This window comes from Morus notabilis, unplaced genomic scaffold (assembly GCF_000414095.1).
Source record: "Morus notabilis unplaced genomic scaffold, ASM41409v2 Scaffold1785, whole genome shotgun sequence".
Lineage (NCBI taxonomy): Eukaryota > Viridiplantae > Streptophyta > Magnoliopsida > Rosales > Moraceae > Morus > Morus notabilis.
Genome location: NW_010357325.1, coordinates 53,727 through 76,384, shown reverse-complemented (window position 1 = coordinate 76,384; position 22,658 = coordinate 53,727). Strand labels below are relative to the sequence as shown.

At 40.4% G+C, this 22,658-nt stretch overlaps 2 protein-coding genes across 2 annotated transcripts; one reads left to right on the top strand and one right to left on the bottom strand.

Moving 5' to 3' along the window:
• The first annotated feature begins 7,679 nt into the window (after window positions 1-7,679).
• LOC21388091 (aquaporin NIP1-2) lies at window positions 7,680-10,558 on the top strand. The gene is made up of 5 exons (XM_010089701.2): window positions 7,680-8,016; window positions 8,387-8,611; window positions 9,154-9,351; window positions 9,640-9,701; window positions 10,090-10,558. Exons 1-5 carry the CDS (start codon window positions 7,888-7,890, stop codon window positions 10,301-10,303), a joined length of 828 nt encoding a protein of 275 aa, XP_010088003.1. The 5' UTR covers window positions 7,680-7,887; the 3' UTR covers window positions 10,304-10,558.
• Window positions 10,559-20,448: 9,890 nt separating this feature from the next.
• Window positions 20,449-21,108, bottom strand: LOC112092453. Its single transcript, XM_024168667.1, has one exon. It carries the CDS (start codon window positions 21,106-21,108, stop codon window positions 20,449-20,451), a length of 660 nt encoding a protein of 219 aa, XP_024024435.1.
• Window positions 21,109-22,658: the final 1,550 nt, after the last annotated feature.

The following is a 22,658-nucleotide window of genomic DNA, read 5'->3' as shown; positions in this document are numbered from 1 at the left end:
TATTTTCTTTCTCTTAAAACTCAATCGTGACACCGTCATGCTAAATTTTGTTTGAAAATAAACAATTTATTAACATGATCAAAACATTACTTTGAAAACGTTAGTATAGTACTAATTAGACATGTAAAAGTAAATATTGGGTTTAAAGTGAGCAAGAATCCGTTTATTTTATATACTCAAACTTAAATTATTAATTTTGTTACATTATTTATCTCTCACAAAAATTTTAAATTTCAAACGTCATAATTAAAAATCATAGTTTTAATATATGTTGTAAACGGACTTTTTAAGTTAATATCTTTAGGCTTTGAGAAAAAAAAGGGGGGTTAATATCTACTGGTCTTTGACGAAAACAATCTAATAAAAAAAAGGCTGTTAGTACTTTGTCCTGCACTATGAACATTATGTCACTTTGATATGTTGAATTTTATTATTATTATTTTTTAGCTGAAGATGTTTGGTATGAGGATTTTAGAATTGAAATCATAGTTCTAGTTTAAATAGTGTTTGTTTACAAAGAGTAAAAAATGGTTCTGGTTTGACTCAATAAAATCAGTGTTGATTTTGATTCAAGTTTTGAACTTTGATGTGATATTTTAAATCAGAATCATCATTATTCTAAAACCACCCCTCCCTTAGTTTTAGGTGGTTCAAATCTATAATTCTGGTATGATTTTAGAACTATAATTTGGACCTAAAATTATGAATTATGGTTTTGATTTTAAAATTAAAACTAAAATCAGCCTAATTTAAACCCTAATACCAAACAAAGCAAGTCTTTGATCTTTGTTTTTGGCAGTGGCTCATGATTTGACAATGAACTTATTTTAACAGAGGTAAGCGAGTCCCCATCACATGAAAATACATTAACGCCAAATGTTCTACTTCACTACTGCTAAAACCCTTGAAAATATTGGAACATTTTTATTACTCAATGTGACAATTCCTATAAAATTTAAAGTTATTAGTTGATAGAGATATGATTAATCTCTGTTGAATTTCAGAAATCCTTTATCATCTTTTAGCATAAAAGATTAAAATTAGCACCGAATAAAATCAAAAATAGACATTGCCTCTCTATCAGTAGGATTAATTTTTAACCATTAAATCTAATTAAAATTACATCAGTTTAAAAAAATATATAAAATAGATAATTTTTTATATAGATCTGACAGTTAAAAATATAGAATTACCGGTAGTATTAACAAAAAAAAAAACCCCACAAAATAATCTATCAAAATACATTTAAAAATGTGACTCATAGTTTAATGACTAATAATGTTAATAATCTAAAGAAAAAATAAATAAAGTTTACTCGTGATGCCTCTAATGGAGCCTGAGACCAAGGGTGTACTACACAGATAGTTGGTGCTTTCATGAATTGGGCACATTGACCGGAACAAATTCGTCAATGCAGAGACCAATAACGACGTAAGAATGACATATGAATATGATAATAAAGCTGCAGTTTATATTTTCTTTTTCTTCATAATAATTTGGGTGCGGCGTGGAAATTTCATGTTGGTATTAACAGCACTATCAACTACTTTGTAAAAGTTCGGTCTTTTAGTTGGTTGATTTAAATTTTTAATTTGAGTTAATATATAATTTTATGTGATAATTTTTTATTATAATAAAAAAATTAAATATGATTATTTATAAAATTTTTTTAATATAATAAAATTTAAATTTTAAAATCGAATCGATAAAATACAATGTCTGATTTTGTTATTATTATATTTTATAATATAACGGTCATAGATTCCGATAACAACAATTCCAAACCAAAATTTACCTTTTTATATTTAGCTACTTTCTCCATGCACAATCATTTGATTATGATAGTGTGCATGCAGTTGGACCAAACCAATCAAGTGGGTACTAAGAAAGTGTCCAATAACGGTAACTAAAAAAAAATAAAATAAAAAGAAGAGAGGAAGAGGAGAATTAACATGGCTTGGTAATATTACTTGTAAGTAATATTATTAATAGGCACCGCATAAACTGAGTAGCATTATTGATGGGTACCAGGGTACCACATAAACTGAGAGAAGGATTAATTGATATAAAAAATACTTAGCACATCACAATTAGACTGATAGCCACTAATTGATTTCATCATTTGCCTCCTAAGTCAATATTGTTAAAATAAAAAAAGTGCAAAATATAAAAGACAACAAAGGGAGAAAAAATATAGCAACCCCAAAGACACCAAAATGGCTAGCCCTAACAAAAATGGGCTCCATATAAGTACAAATTATAATTAAGAGAAAATTGTTTAACTTATCCTTTAAATACATGAGTTTGGATCTTTACTTCTCATTCTGATTAATACCATTTTGTTAAGACTTAAAAGTGTATTAATCAAGAGTAAGTGGTTAAAAATCTAGATCCATGTACTTTTAAAGGGTATTTGTCTCATTTTCTCATTATATTAGTGATATAATCATGTATTTTGCTAAGAGAAAAACACTACAATAGAACCAAAATTAAAAATTTTGAACCCATGAAAAACCATAAAACAAACATATCCTTAGTTATCCTAGACAAAAATCAACACTAGTAAAATCAAAACACTAACAAAGTAACCGTATCTAATATATTAGCTTCCCTAATATCCAAAAACAAAAAGGAGGCAATAGAGAGGATAATTTTCAATGAAGGAAATATATTAGGAATGGTCACGCAGGTCATTGCCCGCCACTAAAAACCAAAACCGTTCTAGAAAGTCTTTGATCCATTAACCAGCAAAAAGAAAAAAAAAAGTCTTTGATCCATTAATGTCCAAAAATAAAAAATAATAAAAAAAAGATCTCCATGAATGATGGGAGACATTTCTAAAGAAGACTTTAACTAACACACTTAACAAGTCAAGTTTCATTATATCCATGTCAAAAAAGTTAGTGTGAAAGCGTAATATTACAGGAATAATAATAGTGGAAACCAACAACTAAAAGTACTCCAAAAGCGTTATTATGTTTGATCAAACATGGCGTTCAAATGGGAAACAATAGTGAATAGTGGGAGGTTAGTTTTGTGCATGCGCAAGGAAGTAATTACGCTTTTGGTTGCTAATATTGTATTATATTTGAGTTTATGATATGCTTAGAATTTGGTTCTGTTGGGGATTGAGTGCAATATTAGTGTTGGAAATTAGAAGGCAATTGATTGTAGCATGCACTAAGCTTCTGCTTTTATTAGGTTTAGAATTTACTTTAGAAATTCTTTAACAATGGCATGCGGGGACTCATTGACGTGAATACATTAGCCAAAAAAAGATGTCATGCATTTTTTTTTAAACCATTGATATGATAGATCCTTACAATTTCTGATCCGACAACATCTTTTCGCCGTTTGATTGAAAATTAATGGCTTGAATGGCAATAAAAGGGCGCCTATTGAGATTTCTTTATATCCATGTATATGTGATTTTTTTTTCATTGTTGGTAAAAATATGTAGTGCTTAAACTTATATCTAGAGAAACTCAAGAAAATCATTGAGGAATCCGTAAAGTATTTGGAAAAAGATTCAACATAAATAATCCAGAAGAGATTCAAAAAAGTACTTTTTTATGAGAAAAAAGTACATTTTAACTAACAAGAAAAAATTTATTCTACAAGTCTTATTTTATGAAGAGCCGATAATGTAAAATCACTAAACATAGGAATTATCGGCATCGATCGACAAAAAAACAAAATTCAGAATCATAACTAGAAAATAATCAGAATGGTAAGCCATGCTATGAAATTTATGACAAGTTGATGAAATCATCCATCACGTGGATCACATATTCGATATCCACTTGTAGAGTTCTTACATTAATTAAGAGAAAGAAATGCATTACTCTTTGAAAAAGGAAAAAGGTCGCTAAAAAGCAGTGTAAAATGAATCTTGGAATGAGATAGATTATAACAAAAGAAGCGGAAGATGTATTGTTTTTCATCATAGTAAGTGAATATACATGTTTGTACATGTAGTCATCATACATGTTTGTACATATCGTCATTAAATTTTTATATTTAATAACTAACTAACAGAAAATATAACCACTAAAACCACATATTTTTTTTTTCATATGATTAATTTTGATGTGATTTGACATTTCAAAATTGTATCCAACTTGTAAGATATTTAATAATGGGATATTTATATTTTTATACCATGTGTTTTAAGTTTATTTAAAATTTATACCTTCAATTTTTTATATCATCAAATGTATACCTTTGAATTAGATTTCAATATTACAAAAAATAAAAAATAAAAACACAAAAAACGCCATTTCAATGGTTATTTTGCATACTTTTTAGGCCAAAACCGTAAGTCTATAGTTGTTTTATTTTATTTTTCTTTTCTTATCTTTTTATTCAAGGGTACTTTAGGTATTTTTAAAGTTAAAATCGAGGGTTGACTATGGTAAGGTATAAATTTAAATATTAAATCTAATTTGAAGGTATGCATTTAATTAGATAAAAAACTGAATGTATAACTTTTAAATAAACCTAAAACATAAGGTATAAAAAGGTAAATATCCCTTTAATAGTTGTGGTAAAATTATGTTTCATTTACACTTGTGCGTGCGAACGTGTGTGTAACAAAGCCCAACTATGTTTTCAATCTGAGAAATGTTAATGTCACTCTTTCTGTCACTTTTTGAATTCACCGTTGGACACTTGGACTCTATTAACACGATATATTATTATTTAAACAAAAAAAATATTGTAAGGTCTACGTGTCAAATAGTGAATATAGAGTGTGATAAAAAAAGTGACACTAGAATTTATCTTTCAACCGAGTGTTATGTATTTGATTTCCATTGTCTTTCTACCAAACCTTCAGGATTGAGTCTAGATTTTCCCTTTTTGATCGAGACCTTTTATTTGGGAGACCTTTCGACCGAGTGTTATGTATTTGATTTCCATGGTCTTGAATAGTTTTCCCTTTTATTTGGATATAGCTTGGGTATTATGGAGGCGATAATTTGTTTTTGACTTTGGGAGACATTTGTACGCGGTAGCAGGTAGTATTTCATAAATATAACGGGGACAAATAGTAATGCTCTATGAAAAATGCTTGAGAGCACTACCAAATCATTAATATAAGATGGATCTTCTATATAAATTTTATATGATAGGACCTACTTTCTATTTGTGGGTAATACTAAGTACTACTAATGCCTGTAGCATTGTTGTTACTCTATGACAAAGGACAACTAATAATCAAATACAGTAATTAGGTCCGTAGTTGAATCCTAAAACTAGCTTTTCTTTTGAAGTTACATGTACATAGACAGAGATCCAATTGACCTTTAGATCCGAGTTTGAGCTATCAAAATGGAACGGGGAGAATAAAAATAAATAAAAAAGATGTCACATTAGTCTAATGGTAATATGTTAAATGTTATAATGATAGAGGCAGAAGTCAAGTATATGAACTTTGTTAATGCTCCAAATTTACTAACAACGCGCCATTTTTTTTTTTTTTTTTTTTTTTTTTTTTTTTTTAAAGACTACAACTGCCTTTTCTTCTATATAGTTTTCACCACGCGTTTTTAGTTTATCAGGATTTAATTAGAAGATTATTTGGTAGAAACTATTTGGTAGATCATCGTATCACATCGTCATCGTTTTTATACGCTATACCTTTTTAATAAATATTTAATATTTTAGTGACTGATTTACTTTTAAGTTCTGTCTAATTATGCAGTCTCTCTCTTAATATATTTTAATTTACCTTAAATACGTAGTTATAATTGTCATAACTATTCTATCCAAAAACTTTTGTATTAAATGTTTTTAGAACTTTCTTGTTTTAGACAAAATGTTGGATTTTATTACATCAAAGCAATATCTTTGTTCGTTAGAAAAAAGAGGCGAATATCTTTTTTATTTTTTATTTTTTTTTAAACATTCATTAGATAGGGAAAATCCCTCCTCTTGGGTCAATGAATAACCCTCGTATTATACAACAAATTCGCACCTGAGTTGTGGTTTTTACACAAATATGTTATCTCGAACTTTTCTATTGTTATGTCGATGGCTTTTCCATGCAAATTTGTCGAAAAGGGAAAAAAAAAAAAACAAAAATGGGTGTCATATTATCCACCAGAGCCATATGAGGGCTTAGAGGGTCCAATAGCCGGCGGCGCCACGAGGGTCGACAGCGGCCCTCTGGTACCGATGGCGCAACTGGGGAGACCCGGTCACTAGTGTACTCGCGGGTTTTTGTTGACAATAAAGTCCAAGACGAAAGTAATTCTTTGCAAAAAGAGTAGTCGACTTTCTTTATTTTGTTGACTACTTTGTGTAACGCGTGTTTGTCTTCTATCTTTCTGTCTTTTTATCTTTTTTTTTTCTTTCAGGGACTCCTTTGTTTTCCATTGCTTTATTTCATGAAAGCCATGTTTTGCACACAAGTAACTAGAAATGGAACTTAAGCATCAGATATCTGATCACCGTGCGAACATGAACCTTTTGAGTCTTTAGCACAAAAATTCCAATGGAAACAACAGAAAACGGTGCAATTATAAATGATAACTTCATAGGGAGCCAGCTTTGTTTTGTCATCTGAGTGTACTGTAGACAACAAATATTGTTACAAATTGGTTAAAAAATGAGTTGTTAATGTTTTTTGTCCAAGTTTCCTATATTTGTTTAAAAAACAAATCAAGAAAAGTATTATTTCAAAATTACAAGTAACTAATATAAGAGATTTAAGTAGAGTATTTATGGCTAATATAACTTAGCATTTAAGATAGAATAAGAAAGAGAAATATAATTATAAAGTTTATGAATATCAACCACTCAATATTTATTTGATGGATGTACCGCATAGTACATGTAGTCATTTATTATATGCGTATGACATGGTACATGCAGTCATTTATTATATGCATACTTGGAATTGGAGAGAATAAGTGGACGTGTCTCGCTAATTTCATCAAACTTTTTAGCATTTAATTATATTCTTTTATATTGTTATGTGTTTCGGAGGGATTTTTTTTTTTTTCATGAAGTTCATGGGAAAATTTTTAAAGCATACATACAAACATGTTAATATTACCTAAGGAATTTCTCGGAAGCACTAGTAAATAAAAAAAGAACCAACGCAACCCCAAATGGCTAATGGTATAAGGAAAAATAAAAATCTAGGAATCGATTCCTTATCCTAGTCCATATAGTTAGATACCAAGTTATCAAGAGATTTTCTTCTATATTTGTCTATGGCCAATTCAGTGACATAGTGACATTAGTTGTCTTTTTTTGATAATTAAGATTAGTTGTCTTTAGGACTCAAAAGAGAAGGCATTGGTTTTCAGTTTTTCGCCAAGAAGTTTTTAAAATTTTTGCCTGTCAGATTTCCAAAATAAACCCATGCCAACTACGTATAATTATTTAACCAGTAAAAGGTGGATTCGGTGTTAACTAAAAACCTCAAAATTAGTTAATTAGAAACGACAAAAAAAAAAAAAAAGAGGCAAGAGCGGTAATTAATAGTGCATGGAATTGTCTTATCCAAAAGTCATTCACGCGCGTCGGTATTTCCGGTGGGTAGTTGAAGCAGCCATGAATGTGTTTCGCAGCCTCACGAACTAATAGAAAGACTGAAAGAAGCACTTTTTTCAACGATATCTCCTATATATACTATTTTGTTTTTTTTTCAAAACTACGACAATAAAACAAGAAGGAGATCACAATTCACAATTAACAAAAAGGGTCTCCCTCTCTCTCTCTCTTCCATTCCTTTTGGACGTTTAGGCAATTTTCCCATAACTGGATTCTGGGTTTTTTGCTCATTCCAACAAGGTTTGGAAGATCAGAAAGCAGAGCAAAAACTTGTCCTTCTTTTTCAAATTTCTCAACCCAATACCTTCAAATTCTGTTCCAGTTATGGCAGAGACTTCAGCAACAAATGGAAACCATGTTAATTTGAATGTGAAAGATGGTGATGCAAATCAAAGTTCTCACCACTCTCCTTGCAACACCAATCCTTGTGTCTCTGTTCCTTTCATTCAGAAGGTGACTCCTCTAGCTTCTTGTCATTCTTTTTTTTTTCTTCTCTCTTTTTCAATTCTTTTTATTCAACTGAAAATCATTCTAATTACTCGATGAAAGATAATTGGAAATCCTCAATCAAATGAGAACATGCCAAGGCTTGTGTCATTGTCACTACAAGAAAAAGGGGTTTTAATTACACAAGAATTGGTTGTAAAACCCGTGATTTTGGTAGCCGAAAATAAAATGGCCTCGGAATGTTAAGCTACCATTTCTGATTACCAATTATATCATCCTTGGTGCAGTAAAAATAATATGTTTTCTTTATTTGGGTTTAATGCAATCTTATGAGTATGTTTTTTAAAAGGAGAATCTTTTCTTATGACATATACAGTTGCTTGCCGAGGTATTGGGTACGTATTTCTTGATATTTGCCGGTTGTGGCTCAGTGGTTGTGAATTTGGACAACGAAAAAGTGGTGACTGCTCCCGGAATTTCCATTGTCTGGGGTTTGGTTGTGATGGTCATGATTTACTCTGTTGGCCACATCTCCGGTGCGCATTTCAATCCTGCGGTCACCATTGCCTTTGCCTCTACTAAGAGGTTTCCATACAAACAGGTGAACGAACCATATAAAATGATTCTCTTTATTGTATGAAAATTGGTTGACGAACAAACGCAAACAGATAATCTTTAATTTCCTCAAGTTGGGTGCTCTTTAAGAAAATCGTGAGCTAAAAGGACCCCAATAGTTTATTTATTTATTTTTGTTTTAAGTTTCCTTGTTGAATAAGGTAACATGTCTGAAGAAAAAGAAAAATAATAATAAAAAAAAGAACAAAAATGTCAAGTCTCAAAAATCACTTCTTTATTTGGATTATGTTACGTCAATTATACATAGGGACCTCTACTTCATGCATAATTTAAGTAGCACATTTTGACCCTTTTCAAGTTCACAAGGTAGGATACACTATATTTAATTTGCACGATATCTGTCTTTTTTTTTTTTCTTAATTTTTTTAATTTTTTGGGGGTGAAGTGTAGCAAATATTATAGATGTTATATGTAGAATAGTAGGACAAGAATTTTTTTTTATTTTTTATTTTTTTGGCTGAAAACTAGAATCTTAATTTACGATGTTCAATCGGTGTTCTCTTATAGGTACCGGCTTACATAGCTGCTCAAGTCCTTGGATCTACCTTAGCTAGTGGCACACTTAGGTTACTATTTAATGGCAGAGATGATCACTTTACAGGGACACTTCCAGCTGGTTCCGACATTCAATCGTTTGTGATTGAGTTCATCATCACATTTTACCTCATGTTTGTTGTGTCCGGTGTTGCAACTGATAACAGAGCGGTTTGTTCTATATAATTTTTTTTTTTTTTTTGTCGTTTTTATTATTGTCCTGCTTAGTCAATTAGTCCTATAATAGTTGATCATATGGTCGGCTTAACTACCCACTTTCTCGGTCTGTATTAGTCTATGGTCTCGGGATTTTGTTTTATTGGTTAATTTTTTTCAATATCTTCTTCAAAAGACTTTGAATAGTAATAATAATAATAATAATAATAATAATAATAATAATAATAATAATAATACATTTCTTTGTATTTTGTTTATTTATTTATACTTTTATTTGTGCAGATTGGAGAGCTTGCTGGGCTTGCCGTTGGAGCTACAGTTCTTCTTAATGTGATGTTTGCAGGGTATTAACCTATTAACTTCTCTATTTAATTTATTTCGTATATGACGGGCAAGCTATACCATTGGTTCTAAAATATTGGTCAAACTAAGCACCTTGTCGTCTTCATTTTCCCCTTTTCTTTTTAGATTACTTCTAGATATCTCTCTTGGTTTTCGAGTTAAAAAGATTCTTAATCTAAATTAGTTAATCATTTTCAACTCCGAATATTATTCATTTTATTATATTTTTTGATGGCATATATTATTGTATTAGAGCAATGATACATATCATAAAAAAAAAACAATTGATCATAATTAAATTCCAAAACTTTACACGTGTAAATTCAATAAAACTGCATTGAGACAACTTTCGTAAATGTGGCTCATATTTGTTATTATTGTCGATTACAGACCGATTTCAGGTGCATCAATGAACCCAGCAAGAAGCTTAGGTCCTGCTGTTGTTCACAGCCACTATAAAGGACTATGGATATACCTAGTGGCTCCAACTCTTGGCGCCATAGCTGGTGCTTGGGTCTATAACTTAATCAGATTCACCGACAAACCTCTGCGTGAGATCACTAAGAGTGGCTCTTTCCTAAAGAGCATTGGAGTTAGGGCGTAACGGCTCCATTTGATGCAAAATAATGTGAAATTACAGTATCGCCCTTTACGTTAACTCATCATCACTGCAAAACAAAGCCTGTAGTCTTTGGTTTTGAGAAGAAAAGGGAACTCTTGTTAAGTTTTTTTTTTTTTTTTTTTTTTTTTTTTTTTTTTTTTTTTTTTTCTAGGGTAGTTGGCTTAACAGAAATATTATAAGTTGTGCCTGTTGCCATGTCTTTTTTTTTTTATTTTTATTTTTACTGTCTTCCTTTTCCGCACGAAGTAATATAGAAATTAAAGTTTGCTTCTGATCTTTTGCTTTGCAATTGACGTCAAAGTAGGCAGTCGTTCCATTTAAATGGATAAAAGGGGTGTGCAAATATGAGAAGAAACGTACGTGTGATGAGAGGAATTAGAGTTAAATTATGCAACAAAACAAAAGGTATTTGCACGTACATAACGTGAGTCTGACGGCGGCCATAATCTAGTAGATAAGAATAAGCTCCTCATTTTGTATAATTGCTAAAGAATCACATGAATCTTGTTCATATATGCATGCAAAAAGCGAATGAATTGCTTATTCTTGCTTAAATTTTTTGTCTTATAATATTAAAAAAATGTCGGAAGTATAACATTTGACCTTTCTCGTGTCATTATGTGTGTATTCATATATGTATTTTAGACCGCTAACAATATGTACTTTCTAAGTCAATTGTAGGCTATAGGAGGCTCCTGAGCATATTTTGATTTATTAAAAATTATAACCTACTACCAAACAAAGATTTAAAGCCCCTACTTCCATATTTTGATTTATCTCATGATCTCATCACATAAACAATTTGATTATACATCTTACTACCACATTTTGCGTCTTGATGTAGCAAATATTGAAAGGATAATCATTAAGCTCTCTATTTCTCATATTCACGTGCTACACAAGTAAAGTACAATCATCGTCTATTATATCCAAAAAGAGATACAATTCCAGAAAAAAAATATAAATATTAGATTAAAAAGGAGATAAAAAAAACATCAATAAGATCCTTAGAATTTATGAATGCAATGCACATTATAAACCTATATAATAAACTATAATTCATCATCTCAAAAAACATTTAATTTGATAATTTCATATGTTTGAGCCTAAAGATCATATATTCTGAAAAAGATGGTAAGATTGACTTCTAAACTATCTTAAAAAAAAATGTTGGAATCAATATATGGTAAAAGTATGAATTAAATATTGTGGATTCTGAAACCTTGGAAATTTTCAATATCTGAGTCTCTTTTAAACTACATTGCCTTTTCTTTTATTGAACATTTTTTGCCTTTTTCTTGTCAAAATTTGTTGGAACTAGGTTAGAATTTTAATTAATTTGTATTGATTAATATTTCTGTGAGTTTAATCTTCTTTCAAGTATTCCCTGTGGGATCGATCTCGTATCGCGTTTCTACTACAGTTGAGTCGTTCGCTTGTGAGTAATAAGTAAAACAACAACACCTTTCAGTATGAAACTCTTCACCGCATATTACTTAATGTTAACGGTGTTTTTTCGACAACTCGTGATTATTTCTCCAGAAACACTCGCAGTAACGTTCACGGGTCGATTAGAGATTGAAAACTGAAAAATAATGTAAAGGAGACAATGATTTTATAGTGGTTCGGCAATAACTCTTTGCCAAATACACTTGTGAATGCACTAATATCTCAGTAGATTACAAGCTCTCTTAGAGTCATGAAATGGTGCGTAACCCTTTTTTGGGTTTTCTTGGCTCTATTTATAGGCCTTTACATGTGATCATGCCTTCTCCGTTCCTAAGGACGAAGCCATCTTCCGTCCTCGATTTGCGGGAGGGTAGGTGAGTTTTCATGATGACAACCTCAGGAAAGGCGGCTGATCCCTCTCATCTGCCGCCTAATTTCCTGACTCCTGCAATAGCAGTTGGACCAGTACTTTCTTCCCTGAGTTGACAAGACCGTTGATGGGTTTGACCGGGCATGCTGTCTCGACGCAGTGGCCCTCAGAAGTCGAGTCATTGTGCTCAATGCCTCTCGCCACATATGATCCCTCGACATAAAGGGCACCTTAGCTACAATTGTTCCATCGACGCCAGCGACCGATTCCCAACGGGGAGTCTTCGGCGCCTGTCGTTCGAGAGAGTGGTCGATGTCTCGACCATGGTGTAACAATTACCCCTAGATTGGGACGTTGCGGTGCGACTTTCCTGGCTATACAGCGTCGAGGATGCCACGTGGGAAAAGCTCTTCTGTGGGTAATAGCGGCTGCTTGTCGGTACAATGATCATTGCGGTTGGTTTCTTGGACAGTGGAGCCGTCACATCGATCGTGTCAACAGTCACGTCCCCACCTTCTTGGCACCACATGGCACTGGGAGGATGAACTGCAACCGCCCGATTAAACCCTTCTTCATTGCTCTATCCCTAACCGTTGGATCACGCCTTCTCGAATCCACTGTTGAATGGAACCGAATCGGATTCTACGGTCGAGATTTGGAGTCCGTTGGACTCCTCGGGCGTATATATAAACCCTCTGCGAGGGCATTGTGGTTGCTCATTTCCTCGAACGCCGTTACGCTGTCGGATTTCCACCAGACGTCTTTGCTTCCGCATACTCTCCCTGTGTGCCTCTCACCTTCATTCCCCATATTCAAGTCCTCTGAGTAACCGGTGAGTTCTTGTTCTCTTTCATTTTTGTCATTATCCTGGTTCCACTGCCTGCAAAACAATGAATTTGTAATAAAGGGGGGAATGCTCTTACCTGCCATGGTTGGTTGTACGCCTGGGGCTGAGGCTATGTGAGGCTGTCCCCTTAGGCTTAGTTGCCTTTGCCTGAGGCCCTGGAACTTGGTTTCGGCGCCTCTCTAGGCCTACGGCGCCGGATTCTCCCTGTTTTTACTTCCATGGCCCTGAGTTGAGCTCGAGTTCCTAGCCCTTGGCTCTGGGGCCTTTGGCTAGGACATGTTCTTCGTGCCTCCTCGCACAACACCTTGGCCTCTCGACCATTAGGACCTAACTCCGCCCTTTGTTTGTTTTCCAGAACTTGTCGCCAAAACAAGCTAAGGGTCGAGAGGTCTCCATATCCAAGGTAAAGGATGACCCTGTCGAGGTGGCGACAATGAGCTCATCTTCAGATGAAAATGTGGATTCCCTGCTTCGCCAAGTAGAGGGCTACCCCGAGGTATCGGCCTCGCCTTCTCAATTGGACGAGCTGGTACTCCTCGATGACGAGGGCGCCGGCAGGCAGGTCGGCCTTTCCGAAGGCTGAGGTTACGGGGTTGCGTCGACCAGTGGCCTCTCGGCTATGGTCACAGATGTCAATCCATTGAAGATCAAGCCCTAGACTGCACTGAGGGCCTTCAATGATCGACCCTCTGAACTTTTACTTAATCATCCCGACCCCCAACGACCGGGCCCATAACCCCCCAGCTAACCATATGACCGTCTACACCCGTGCTCTCAGCATCGGGAAAACTCTTCCTTTTCATCCTTTCTTGAAGGCCCTTTGTGGCCTCCACAGGATATCCCCTGCTCAGCTGGCACCCAACTGTTGGGTGACAATAAACTCCATGATAATTCTATGGAGAAAATTTTTGGGGCTCAACTTAACCGTCGAGGAGTTCCTATACTGTTACTCCCTCAAGGCTTCCCCTGACCAAAGGGGGTTTTTCTACCTAGCTTCCTCTGCCAAGTCCAAGCCTCCTGTTCCCCCCTGGTGGTCGTGAAGACTTCTAGTTCCCATGGGTGGAAGCCCCAATTCTTCTTTATTGGTGGCAACTTCAACTCCCACTGTCTCGACGGCGAGCGTCCCTTGGGGACACAAACGGTATTCAGAAAATACTGTAGGTCCCTCATTTTCCATACTCCATTTTGATAGCTCTGGTTCTGCCCGCTGGGCTTTCTCACGTGTTGCTTCTCACTGTAAGTGAAGCTATCGCTCGGCCGCGACTCTCCACTTCTGCTCTTGTACACGTCGAGGAGAGTCGTGCTTTACCCGAAGACTGTCGACGCGCCTCGGTTCTCAACACCGCCAAGAACCGGTCTGAGTACGGCTTGTCCGTACTTCTTGACACTCCTCGATGACCCGTCGGTCCTCCCGCGGATCTCCTCAATGGTAAGTCTGGCTTTTCCTTTTCCTTGACTGAGGCCGAGGGAAACGGTCGAAGGGTCCTTAGGTTGACCCCCTCTTCTTCCTTTCTTTTTGTAGTTGTGCCGTCAGAGATGAGGTTCGTCGTCCCCCCGAGGCTGAGGAAGAGGAAGGATAAAGATGAGACTCCCGAATCGTCGAGGCAACCACCTGCTCAGGTCCCTCCCGCCCCTAGTGTCATGGAACTCCTTCCTCGGGGGATGCACGTGTTCGAGCCATCCCCCAAGAGGCCAAGGGTTGAGGAGTATCAGAGCTCGGCGGCGGTTGAAGAGTCACCGTCGCAGCAAGCTCGGCGCCTAAAAAAAGGGAAAGGCGCTGAGGTGGCTACCAGTTTGGAGGTCCCCCCCGTACCGGAGCCCCTGGTGATGCCGGGGTCTAAAGTTGATGACCCCAAGTTCATTGTGACGGACGTGGTCCCTCGGCATCTCCACACCGCTCTGCGCCTTCCTCCCCGTTTCAGCCTCCATATCCAGGCCATTTACACACATTTCCACGAGGATTCCTGGAACACTTTTGCCGGGAAGAGCATCTTGGACTGCCAGCGCCTGACTGTAACACTCCAGATTTCGGTATGTTTTGCTCCCATCCCTCGACCTTTTCCCTCCTTTTAAGGAGTCAGTTTCTACACCCTAACTGTGTTTCCTCCCCCTCTTGGTGTTTAGGCCCTTGAGCTTGCCCTCCAGAACTACGTGGAGCTGGAGGCCCTGATGCAAAAGGAGACGGCGTCGAAAGACACCGAGAAGGAGCTCACCGCCCTTCGCGCTGCCCGGGAAGAGCTTTTCTTGAACCTGGAGATCGAGAAGGCCAAGGTGCTATCCCTTAGGGAGAGCATCACCACCGAGAAGGCTAGCAGCTTCCAGGAGGACTTTAGCCAAGGAAGCTCCAAGGTCGTCGAGGAATAGCAACGACAGAAGGAGGCGGCTTCGAAGGCAGTCGGGGACTTCATGGCCTCCGATGAGTTCAGCCGTTTGGTCGACGCCAAGTTGAAGTCGTTCAAGACGTTCCGAGAGCTCCAGGATATGATTGAGGGGCATGTGGGGCGGTTCAAGTCCTCCGAGGCCTTCGAGGAGCTTATAAACCAAAGGCTCGATGCCTACCAGGACTCTGCTGAGTTTGAGAAGCTCCAGTTGTCCCTGATGAAGTCTGCCGGGGAGCAAATCCTCGACCACTTCCAAAGAAAGTGCCTGGATGTCGACCCTTCGTTCCTCGACGAGTCTGACAGCGATGAGATGGAGGTGGTCGATCAGGGTCAGGTGGATACTGAGCAGGCGGCCAGGGACGTTGAGCAGGCACTAAGAGAGGGCGGCGAGCCAGAACTGGAGGGGGCACTGAGCAGGCACCGGGGAATGGGGCTGAGCAGTGAAGAGACTTAATCTGCTCTTGTCGTGTTTATTTCTCTCTTTTTATTATTTTTTGAAATAGGGCCATGAGGCCAAGACAACATTCATTTGGTGGTTTGTAATGACCATAAGGTCGAGACAAGTATTTTTATTCCCCCCCCTTTTATATATATATATTCATGCTTATTTTGCTTATTGTGTGTGTGGAGAATTTTTCGCTAAGTGTGGTTGAGCATACTCTGGCTCGACTGCCTCTTGCGAGTTTTTTTTTTTTTTTTTGTTTGTTTGTTTGTGGGGGGCCTCATTTACCCCTCACCAAGGCTAAGTCTTAGGCTTGGCTTTGGCGAATCATGATCGACGCTTCGACGTAGACGGTAGATTATGAGTATGCAGAAAATTTCTGTTTATTGCTTAGGTACGGTCGGGCCAGGGCCCAACTGCCTTTGGAAGTTTTAGGGGGCCTTATTGTCCCCTCATCAAAAACAAAGTCTTGGACTTGTTTTTGGCGCACCGTGGTCGACGTATTGACACACCTGTTTTTTTTAGTCGACGTATCGATAATGTTTAGTCGACGTATTGACTTTTTAATTTGGTTGACGTATCGACAGTGTTTAGTGGTCGACGTATCGACGTAAGTAGTAGATGGTTGGACCCGCGTAACAAAATCGGTCGTATCGACATAAGTAGTAGAAGGGCAGAGTTGATTAAGTGGACAACGCACATTGCCTTTTATTTATGTAGAGTTTACAAGTTGGATTTTCAATCGGCAAGAAAAGAGAAATGAAACAGGACAAAAGTAAAAAATACTATGTTTACCCTGTTAGGTCGATGTTTCTCGTGATTACTGGTAGTAGACCTTCAACTGGTCTGCATTCCAAGTGTGCTTAATGTCTCGACCGTCAAGCTCTGCCAGTCGAAACGAACCATTAGCAACGACCTCCTTTATCCTGTAGGGCCATTCCTAGGTTAGGCCCAAGGCTCCGGAGTTCTTGGGTTTGGTGTTCGGGGTTACCACCCGCAAAACTAGGTCCCTGACCCCGAAGCACTTTTGCTTGACCTTCTTGTTATAATACCTGGCAGTTCTTGCCTGGTAGGCAGTGAGCCTTAGCTGCGCATCTGTGCGTCTTTCTTCCAAGAGGTCGAGTTCCAAGCCCATCAGCTCGGCGTTACTATCCTCCTCGTACCGAGTTACTCGGTTGGTCCGAATGGATACCTCGACCGGAAGGACTGCCTCGACCCCGTATGCCATCGAGAACGGGGTTTCCCCCGTAGTAGTTCTACTCGTTGTTCTATAGGCCCACAACACTTTCGGTAGCTCGTCGGCCCATTTCCCTTTGTAGGCGTCGAGACGTCGTTTGAGTGTGACTTTGATTATCTTGTTGACTGCCTCGACCTGCCCATTGGACTGTGGGTATACAACAGAGGAAAAAATTCTTGTGGATCCCCAATAGCTCACAAAATCGGCTGGTGTTGTCGTTGTTGAACTGTCTCCCATTGTCGGACACAAGAGAATGCGGTACACCGAACCTGCAAACTATGTTGTTCCATATGAAGTTCGTACATTTTTCCTCTGAGATGGTCGTCAATGGCTCGGCTTCCACCCACTTGGTAAAGTAATCGACGGCCATAATAGCGAACTTATACCCCCCGGGGGTTTTGTGCAGGGGGCCAATAAGGTCAATCCCCCATTTAGCGAAAGGCCAGGCAGACACTATCAATGTAAGGTCCTCTGAATGCAGTGGAGGTGTGGAAGCGTACCTCAGGTAGCTTTCACACCTCTTCGCAAACTCAGCTGCATCTTTCTTAAGATTTGGCCAATAGTATCCTTGTCGTAGTATTTTGTAGGCTAGGGACTGTCCCCCCGCGTGGTTCCCGCATATCCCATCGTGCACCTCTAAAAGCCCTCTCTTCCCCTTTTCTCCGCCGAGGCACCTGAGCAGGGGCATCGAGTACCCCCTTCGATAAAGAAGATTGTCGTGCATTATATATCTCGCCGCTTGATACTTCATCTTTTTGGCCTGCTGCCTGTCCTCGGGGAGTTCGCCGTCGACTAAGTACCTGATGATCGGGTCCATCCAGCTTGGCTGGTAGTCCACTAGCACGACCTCAAGCGTCTTCACCGTGGTCAGGGCTTTTAAGACTTCTACAGGTACTAAGTTTAAAAGCTCGGCATCTTTTGACATCGCCAACCTGGCAAAAGCGTCGGTATTGCTATTCTCTGCTCTTGGCACTTGCTGTATATCATAGGCCATGAACTTCCCCAGGGCCTCTTTGACCTTCTTTAGATGTGCGGCCATTTCCTCATCCCGGGTCTGGTACTGGCCCTTTACTTGATTCACAATCAGCTGTGAATCACTGAAGATATCTAAGCTCCCTACTTTTAAGTGCTCCGCCAACCGGAGTCTAGCCAGCAGCGCCTCGTATTCAGCTTCGTTATTGGACGCAGGGAATTCAAACCTGATGGCCGAGGTGATCTTGTGTCCCTCAGGTGTGTGTAATACCAGTCCTGCCCCACTGCCGTTGTCATTGGAGCTCCCATCGACGTAGAGCTTCCATCATGGTGGTGTGTTAGCCTCCTCGGCTCCATCCGGCAACCCCGCGAACTCTGCCACAAAGTCTGCCAGGGCTTGGCCCTTGATGGCAGTCCGCGGTTTGTAGTCGATATCAAATTGGCTGAGTTATATGGACTATTTCAAGAGTCGACCAGAAGCATCAGGCTTTTGTAACACTTGCCTAAGAGGATGGTTGGTCAAGACTTAGATCTTATGGGCCTGGAAGTAGTGGCGCAACTTCCTTGCTGTCATAACTAGTGTGAGGGTGAGCTTTTCCATCTGGGGATACCTCGTCTCATCCACGTACACCTCCATTGATTTTCCTATTTGTCCCGTGAACATTTTGTTGACGAGGCGTTGATAAGTTGCTCCAGCATTTTTGAGACCGAAGGGCATCACTTTGTAACAGTAGAGACCTATGTCGGTGACAAACGCCGTGTGCTCTTCGTCGCGGTCGAACATTGGTATCTGGTTGTATCCAGAGTATGCATCCATGAAGCTCAGTAATTCATGTCCCGCCGTAGCGTCGACTAGCTGATCGATTCTGGGTAGTGGGAAGCTGTCCTTGGGGCATGCCTTGTTCAGGTCACTGAAGTCGACGCATGTTCGCCACTCCCCGTTGGGCTTCCGCACCAGCACGGGATTTGACACCCATTCGGGGTATAAGACTTCTCGGATGAAGTTATTTCTGATAAGCTTATTGACCTCTTCCCGTAGGGCCTCGTATCGTTCGGCATTCATGGGTCGACGCTTCTGCCTCTTGGGTGGACACTTCTCATCGATGTTCAACCTGTGACACATGACATCAGGGCTTATCCCTTCCATGTCTTCGTGGGTCCAGGTGAACACGTCTAGGCTTCTTCTGAGGAACTCGACCAGTCTTTCGCGGGCCTACGTCCCCAGCTCTGAGCCCACCTTTAGCGTTCTCATCGGCTCTCCTTCATCGATGGGGACCTCGATCAATTCTTCAACCGGTCCCGTCCCGGTCTATTCGCCTGGGAGCCTTGGATCTAAATCAAACCCTTCCGCCCTGGTCTCCACCATCCTCAGTTCTCTCCGTACCTGTGTCGGGTCAGCGTAGTGGCGGACCATTTCTGAGTACGTAAGCCTCGACTCGTACTGGTTTCCTCGGGCTCTTCCAATCTCGTTGGGAGTCAGGAACTTCATCATCTGGTGGTAGATGGATGTGACTGCCCTCAGGGCCTTCAACGTCGGGCGCCCTATGACCGTATTGTATTGGTCGCCTCCCTTCACCACCAGGAACTTTGGCATGACAGTCGAGGTGTGTGGTCGGTCTCCAATGGTCATGGGCAGCTCTATCGCCCCTTCCGGGATGACACTGTCCTATGTGAAACCGTACAAAGGCTGTGCACTGTTTTACAGCCTTGCGTGGGGGATTCCCATCTTGTCGAGGTAGTCAGAGTACAAGATGTCCACAGAATTACCGTTGTCGACCAGGATGCGGCAAACCGTATGGTTACCGATCAGGGCTTCGACGACTAAAGCGTCGCTCTGGGGGAAATGTACCCCCCTCGCGTCGGCCTCCGAAAAAATGATCTCGGCCTCTTCGTATCGCGCTGCCTTGGCCTCACGTCCGGAGACGTTCATGATCCTCTGGCTGAACTTTTCCTTTTACCTCTCGCACGTACTCCTTCTGTGCGCGGTGAGAGGTGCCGCCGAGGTATGATCCCCCAAAGATCGTTCTTATAATGCCAACAGGTTCGGGCGGGTTGTCAGGCCTCTGCTCTTCCCATCGATCGTTGTTGCGTCGGTTGTTGTTGTTTCGACAGTCATCTCGGTATTCGCTGAGCCTCCCCTCTCGGATCAATATCTCGACCTCGTCCCTCAGGTCATAGCATTCGGCCATAGTGTGCCCACTCTCGCCATGAAACCGGCAGTACTTGTTTTAGTTTCTCCGTGCTGGGTCGGACTTCAACGGCGGTGGTCAACGCAGGACCTAGAGGTGAATGATCTCGTGGTAGATGTCTTTGATCCCCATAGTCAAGGGGATATAGGCGTCATACCTTTGCGGTTTCGGTCGCTTATTTTCCCCCTGGCTCGTTGAGGCATTGCCACCCCTGTTGCTTGGAGCTGGGTTGTACTTCTGCTAGGCTTGCACCTGAGGGTGACCTCGGCGCTTCTTACCGTTGTTTTGATTACTCGCCTGCCCTACCTCTTCCTTGGCAGGGGTTGCTACCTTACTCTTCAGGGCCTTCTTAGCCTCCTCGGCATTGATGAATCCCTGTGCCCTTGTTAGGAATTCTTGGTAGGTATGGGGTGGTCTCCGATCGAGGTCTGTACTGTAGGGGATATCCTTTTTCATGCTCGACAGCGCCCCCATTAAAGCCACCTCGTCGGAGATTCCCTCTGTGGTGGTAACCTGTTCCCCGAACCGGGCTATCCAGTCCTTCAGGGACTCATTACGCCCCTGGTACACCCTTGAGAGGTTTTGTTTCGGTGGGATGTATTTTTTCACACCTATGAACTGGGTCAAAAAGGCATTCTTCAAATCATCCCAACTGGTGACGGAGTTTGGTTTCAAGGATCTGAACCATCTCCTGGCGGAATCGGAAAGGTGATTCCTGAATGCTCGGCACATGACCTCCTCGGGGTATCCATGCATGACCATATACCCTGTGTACACCTCCAAGTGGTCGTCCGGATCACTCCTTCCGTCATATAGCAGAATGAGGGGTGATTTATACTTATCTGGTAGCGGCACCCGGATAATATTTTCTGTGAACGGGTGGTCGTGGGATGTGTACATCTTGGCGTCGACGTTGACCGCCTCGGGTACCTTCCCCACAACCTGCTCGAAGTTATTTAATCGACTCCCAATCTACTTCTTAAGCCTGGCCATCTTCTCGGCCAAAGCCTTGTTATCTGCTGCGAGCTCATCCTCTATCGCCAGCTGCACGGCTTTCCCACGTCGAGCGTCGAGCTTCGTCCTAAGGTCTCCACCGTGCACAGACGAAGATCCCACGGGGACAGCATTCCTCCTATTCGCGTCCTGTTGCGGTTGAGGGGGCGCATCCCTGTTATTCACAGCTTGCGCCACAGCCTTTTCCCGCGCTTTCCTCTGTGCCGCCCGTTGTCTGCTCCCCACAGACCTATTCGACTTGGTCGGGCGAGGATCGTTGGCTCTACTATCACCGACCTCCTCGGTGTCACCGCGTTGGTCACCAATCTCTTGGTTCCCAACAGCGGCGTTCACCGGGTTCATCGGCACGTCCTCCAATGGTGGCATTGAGTCCTGCCCTTGATCCCGCCCAGCAAGGGCCGTAGCCATCCTCTCAACGGTTGCGGCGAGCGTTTCAACCTACTTTTGAAGCTGGTTAATATGGTCTAGGGGATTTACGGCAGTCGGTAGGAGCGGATTCGTTGAGGTCCCTGCGGCGGTGGGATTTTGGCTTGCCTGGCTCCTCAGGTCGGCCGTTAGCATACGCGCGTTCCTGGGAGGCATAGTTGCTGTTTCTTTTCTGTTAAAAACTGGATTAGATTTCTGGGTTTAAGGCCCTCCTTCTAGTGCCAATTGTTTACGGTGTTTTTCTGACAACTCATGATTATCTCTCCAGAAACACTCACAGTAACGCTCACGGTTCGATTAGAGATTGAAAACTGAAAAATAATGTAAAGGAGACAATGATTTTATAGTGGTTTGGCAACAACTCTTTGCCTAATCCACTTGTGAATGCAGTAATATCTTAGTAGATTACAAGCTCTCTTAGAGTCATGGAATGGTGCGTAACCCTTTTTTGGGTTTTCTTGGCTCTATTTATAGGCCTTTACATGTGATCATGCCTTCTCCGTTCCCAAGGAGGAAGCCATCTTCCGTCCTCGATTTATGGGAGGGTAGGTGAGTTTTCATGATGACAACCTCAGGAAAGGCGCCTGATCCCTCTCATCTGCCGCCTGATTTCCTGACTCCTGCAGTAGCAGTTAGACCAGTACTTCCTTCCCCGAGTTGACAAGACCGTTGATGGGTTTGACCGGGCGTGCTGTCTCGACGCAGTGGCCCTCAGAAGTCGAGTCATTGTGTTCGACGCCTCTCGCCACGTATGATCCCTCGACGTAAAGGGCACCTTAGCTACAGTTGTTCCCTCGACGCCAGCGACCGATTCCCAACGGGGAGTCCTCGGCACCTGTCGTTCGAGAGAGTGGTCGATGTCTCGACCATGGTGTAACACTTAAATTAGCCCTTAGTTAAAAATTGAAGGGTAGCCAAACACGTTAAAAATTTTCATAGTAATAGCTATCACATTATAAACGTGTAAAAGTAATTAATGATTTTTCTTTAAATAGTTTTTTTAAATAAAT